At 37.4% G+C, this 4973-nt stretch overlaps 1 protein-coding gene across 1 annotated transcript; it reads right to left on the reverse strand.

Moving 5' to 3' along the window:
* Positions 1-634: 634 nt before the first annotated feature.
* On the reverse strand, positions 635-4433 carry LOC125245603. Its single transcript, XM_048156273.1, has 3 exons — positions 4295-4433; positions 1789-3864; positions 635-1705 (listed from the first exon to the last, which is right to left on the reverse strand). Exons 2-3 carry the CDS (start codon positions 3862-3864, stop codon positions 1373-1375), a joined length of 2409 nt encoding a protein of 802 aa, XP_048012230.1. The 5' UTR covers positions 4295-4433; the 3' UTR covers positions 635-1372.
* Between the last annotated feature and the right edge of the window lie 540 nt (positions 4434-4973).

The following is a 4973-nucleotide window of genomic DNA, read 5'->3' on the forward strand; positions in this document are numbered from 1 at the left end:
ATGTGATCAGATCCACGTGATGGGTACTGATTAGTTTATTGCTGATGAGCTAAGAAGTCCTTTAGACAGAGTCCTTTGTTAAAAGAAGTCACGTCATCACTTCTGTTAAGGCTAGGTGTTTCCTGTCAGGAAATGGATCTTTTGGACCAAATGAAGCTTTGTTCAATCATGTTGTTCATTGATAAAGTCATTGGTAAGTTCTGTCGAGCGAGGCCCTACAGATTACAAGAGAAATTGTTTTTACATTTTTTCCGACCTGCAATGAACAAATGTCATTTCCACCACATCTCAATATACAGCTGTTATTAAAAAATAGAATAACTTATGCCACTCAAGAATTGTCTAAGATCATTTTTGTAACTAGTTTTACCAGTTTTTCCATAATGTACATTAATTATATATTTGTTAATGAGATAAATGAACTGCCCTAAGGACCAAATGCTGAACTGTACACCTGTCACACTCTGAAATTTAATATTTGTTTGGGTAAGAGTTTATTTGAAAATAAATAACTTGAATATTTATACTAAGTAGAGCACAATATCATAAATTTTGGATAAATATTTAATGTGTGATGAGAACTTTTTAAATATTTTAAAAAAAATGTGTGTGGTGTTGGAAATGACAGGGTGGTGGTGGAAATGACAGGGTGTGGTGGAAATGACAATGAATGAACGTGAATGTAAAGAAACAGTAGATATATTTATTAGAAAAATTCTTAATCTCATCACACTCATTAAACTCAATTCACAGAGTCATTAAACAAACTCAGCACTACACTAAAACAGGTGTGGTTGATGTATAAAACTGATTTGTCTCACAGATGAACGGTTACAGTGCATACTGTAAAGAACTGACACAACTGATGGCAAGGCAAAAATATAAGCAACAAAAGATGCATAAAAAATTCAACAATGTGAGATAATTATGAGGTTGATGTTCTGAAATGTTCTTATTGGTCTCTTAAATGAACACTCATCTTCTGTAAAGAGTAACTGCAAAGAACACCTGAAACTGTAACATTTAAACAGAGATGTGGAAAATTTTGAGCACCTTGAATGTGTGAATGTATGTATGTTTGCATGTGTGTGTGAGAGAGAGAGCGTTGCTCATGTGCACATGTGTGTGTGTATGTGTGCATGTGTGCATATGTGTGTGTGAGAGAGAGAGCGTTGCTCATGTGCGCATGTGTGTGTGTATGTGTGCATGTGTGCATATGTGTGTGATGTGATTCGAGGCCACATCTAATTAAGTGTTTCACATATTTCTTCCCAAACAGACACAATAATTTCCTTGTGACGTTTGGTCACTGGTACAGGCTCAGGGATTAGGCCTATGATATTCTTGGTTTGGTTCCAGATTATGTCATCCCTTAGAGGCCAAAAAAAAAACGATTGAGACCAACACAGCTCATGGTTTTAACCAGAGCACCACTGTAGACATCAGTATCCTGTATGATGCCAGGATAAATATCTCCATCATACTTCACAGCACACCACTGACCAACGTGTCCCTCGTTCAAGTCAACAATGTGCCGCAGACCTATGTGAGGTGTGTCAGGATGCGATGTACTGGTTGAGGGGGAAGCTTCGTCCCAATGCTGGAACATGACTGTTTCTGGATTGAAACATTTGCAGTCATGAGGTGCAGAGCAAAAGCAACTGAGGATTCTCCATGACATTTGGCTTGGGCTAGCAGAGGTTATCTGAAAGGAGAGGAAAAACTGTTTGAACTTAGTGAACTTAGTTCATGTAAAATTATTTGTTTTAGATGACTGTCAACCATTACCTGATGAATCTTCATTGTGCCACGGATTGTTTGTAGCTCGGATGGCAAATGAGTGTCCATACACTCAATTTCTTCAGGCTCAACATAGAAGAGCTCTGTGGCAGACTTTTGCTGTTGAAGCTCCTCAAAGAGCACCTGAGCATTTGGTATGTCCTTCCCTCTAGCTATGATGTCATCAGCTCTTCTTTTCACTGCTGCTCCTATCCCATCAGCAGGGCCTTTTCCGTGGCCAGCCTCCAGAAAGTTCCAAGTGAGTTTCTTCCAGCCCATCTGATATGGAATGTTGGTGAAGAAGTAGAAATTCTTTTTGGAGCGGTATTGGGTGGTCGGCCCATCACTGACCACATGTAGCACTGAAGCAGTGGGGTATTGATCCTTCAGGAAAGTGAGGACTTTTGATAGATGTGCCCAAATAGCACAGGGGTCATGACGAAAAGAGGAGCTGACTGAACAGACTGAGATCACACTGTTTTTGGTGTAGGCCACACCAGTGTGTAGTGAGGTCTGTTTATGCGAATCACCAAAGTGTACAGCTTGGATTTCGCTGCTGTACTTGCAAAGAAAATTCTCTGCAAAGTCAATATGGAGGACAACCTCATCTTCACTCAGGTTCTCTTTTAAACCACGAAGAGCAGCATATTGGTGTCTGATGTTATAGACATGTTTGCCAAGTTTTTCTTTTAGTCCTAAGCGAAAGTCCTCAAGCAAAGTATGCAGAGTACCTGTAACCTTCTCTTTAACTGTCAAATGGACTGTGATTTTTTTTTCTTCACTACCATCTTTCTTTTTCTTCAGTCTCTCCTCAGCTTTTCCCTTCCATTCATACCAAAATGTTTGGGTCCCAGGGTCAAAGGTTGAGATTTCCAATTCTTTAGCTTCACAAATGGTACATTCCCTGTACATACATTGCTTGGTATAGTTTGGCGAACAGCACAGGGATACAATCAGATCTTCAATGTTGCTGCTTTTAATGACTTTATGATAAAGCAGTTTGTCTGCCATATTCTGCAGATTGGCATGGGTCTTGCAGAGGCATGTGTCTCTATCCTTAACTGTGGGCTTTACAATCCAAAACGGACGTCTCTTACAGAACTCACTCTTAGAAATCCTGATGTCAGGATACTCCTTCCTAAACTTCTTATGGAGTTTTTCCAGAGGCTCATTCAAGAATCGTTTCTGTGTTTTTGTCTTTTTCTTGGTCACAGTGTCCTTTTTTCCAGTTGATGCTCTGCTATTCTCATCTCTTTCTAAGAATTGTTTTATTTTTTCTTCTGTGGCTGGGCTAATGCTGTTCTTTTGTTTCTTCCGTGTGTAAGTAAATGCTGTTGTCCGTTTTTTGTTACTTCTCATTCTTCTGGGTGAAAAGCCAAATTCCCTTTTGGCCATTTTCAGTAGTCGATACTTCTTAAGGACTTTTCCTGCCATTATTTTGGAAATGATGTGTTTGTCCCTGTCTGAGTGGAGATTTTTATATCTGTCTTTCAGTTCAGCGATTAGAGCGTTGTGAAAAACTAAAGTTCTTCGTAGAGTGCTAGGTGCTGTTACCATTTGCCGTTTGGATTTTGTATTTGGAGAGTCAGCCTGCCTCATTTTTTTCATCAGTCTCTCGTACCGCTGGCGGTATTTCTCTGCCTTTCGCAAAGCTTTCTCAAGCTTGGTGTTACTCTCATACAGTGCTGCATACACTTTTTGTCGGTTTCTTGCTACCCTTTTCCTTCCCCTCTGATTTTGGGAATGAGATCGGGCAGAAGGTGGTGTGGGGGGCAGGTCAACATTGTGTTCTGGCTGCAAGACAACATCAGGAGAATGTGGCGGTGTGGTGGTGGAAAGGTAGGCCTGCATTGTGAGGGTTTTTTTAATCTCCTCTCTTCTATTTCTTTGATTGATTTTCCATTGTCTTCTTTGTTTGCGTTGCTCCCGCTTTGACAGACCTGCAATTGCTTTTACTACTCCTTTTTCCTTTTTCCTCAGGTATCTCTCCCTGTCTCTTTTAAGTCTCTCTTCATATTTTATAGGGTCAGCTTTTATTTTGTCCCTATAGACCTGTGACCTTTCTTTTGTTGTCTTAGGTGGCATCTTAAAAATAGATAAAAATGAAATCAATTAATATAAAAGTAATATAATTTAGAAATAAAAATATTATAATATAAATATAAAAAGTATTGTAACATATTATAATACAAAAAGTATTGCACAAATCTACTCTCACAATCCATATCAATTGTACTTTTTAACCATAATTGTCATTTCCACCACATGCTGTCTTTTCCACCACAGAGGGCAGTGTGGTGGAAATGACTGTGGTGGAAATGACATTTATGTAGTTTTTTGGGAAAAAATGGAAGATAGCTTCACTGATTAGCTTTGAATTAATACTTAGCATGTGATGTATGCAAAATACTCTTATTTAACTTAAATTTTTTAGCTTTTTAAAAACACCCTCGAAGGTACAGCATGTTTGGAAATGACGTAGAATAAATATATTAACTGATCTAGCAATATTTACCTTGATTTTTCTTCATTTGTTGTTGATGAAAATTTAAAATTCCCTCCAAGTCCATCATGTGCTCTGATGTCACTGAACGTTTCCATAGAAACCACCTAAACAATCTTTCACACAAACTTTTTAAAGGGACATTACTGCATTGTGGTGGAAATGACACCAATACTGTGTGACAGCTGGGTCATTCTACAGAAACGTCCACTTTGTATAAAAAGTCTTAAAATGTATTTCTTTTTTTAACATTTAAACTTAGAACACATATTATATTACACTTGGACTTTAGAATCACATAAATGACACTTATGATTTTTTATTTTTTTGTACATTATTTAAAGACTGCATGTCCCTCTTTTTGTCACTGGTGTTACCTTACTTCTCTGGCATTTTTAAACATTTTATGAAATTATTTCTCATTTTTTTCAGCACATGCAGTCAGAGTTACAGAATAATAATGATAATGCAGAAATAAGGAGATATGTGTTATATATTTTAATCAGGTTAGTTAAAAGTGTGATTGAATGATGTTAATTCAATTGCGCAACCATGATTTGCTAAACAATAAAATATTTGAAAAACCTATATAAACAAGTATGATACAATCCTTACACTTAATTCTTGAGTGTAGCAGAATTCAATGAATGTAAAATTATTATCATTCACATATGACATTTTATTTAATGTG

Source organism: Megalobrama amblycephala, linkage group LG14 (assembly GCF_018812025.1).
Source record: "Megalobrama amblycephala isolate DHTTF-2021 linkage group LG14, ASM1881202v1, whole genome shotgun sequence".
Classification (NCBI taxonomy): domain Eukaryota; kingdom Metazoa; phylum Chordata; class Actinopteri; order Cypriniformes; family Xenocyprididae; genus Megalobrama; species Megalobrama amblycephala.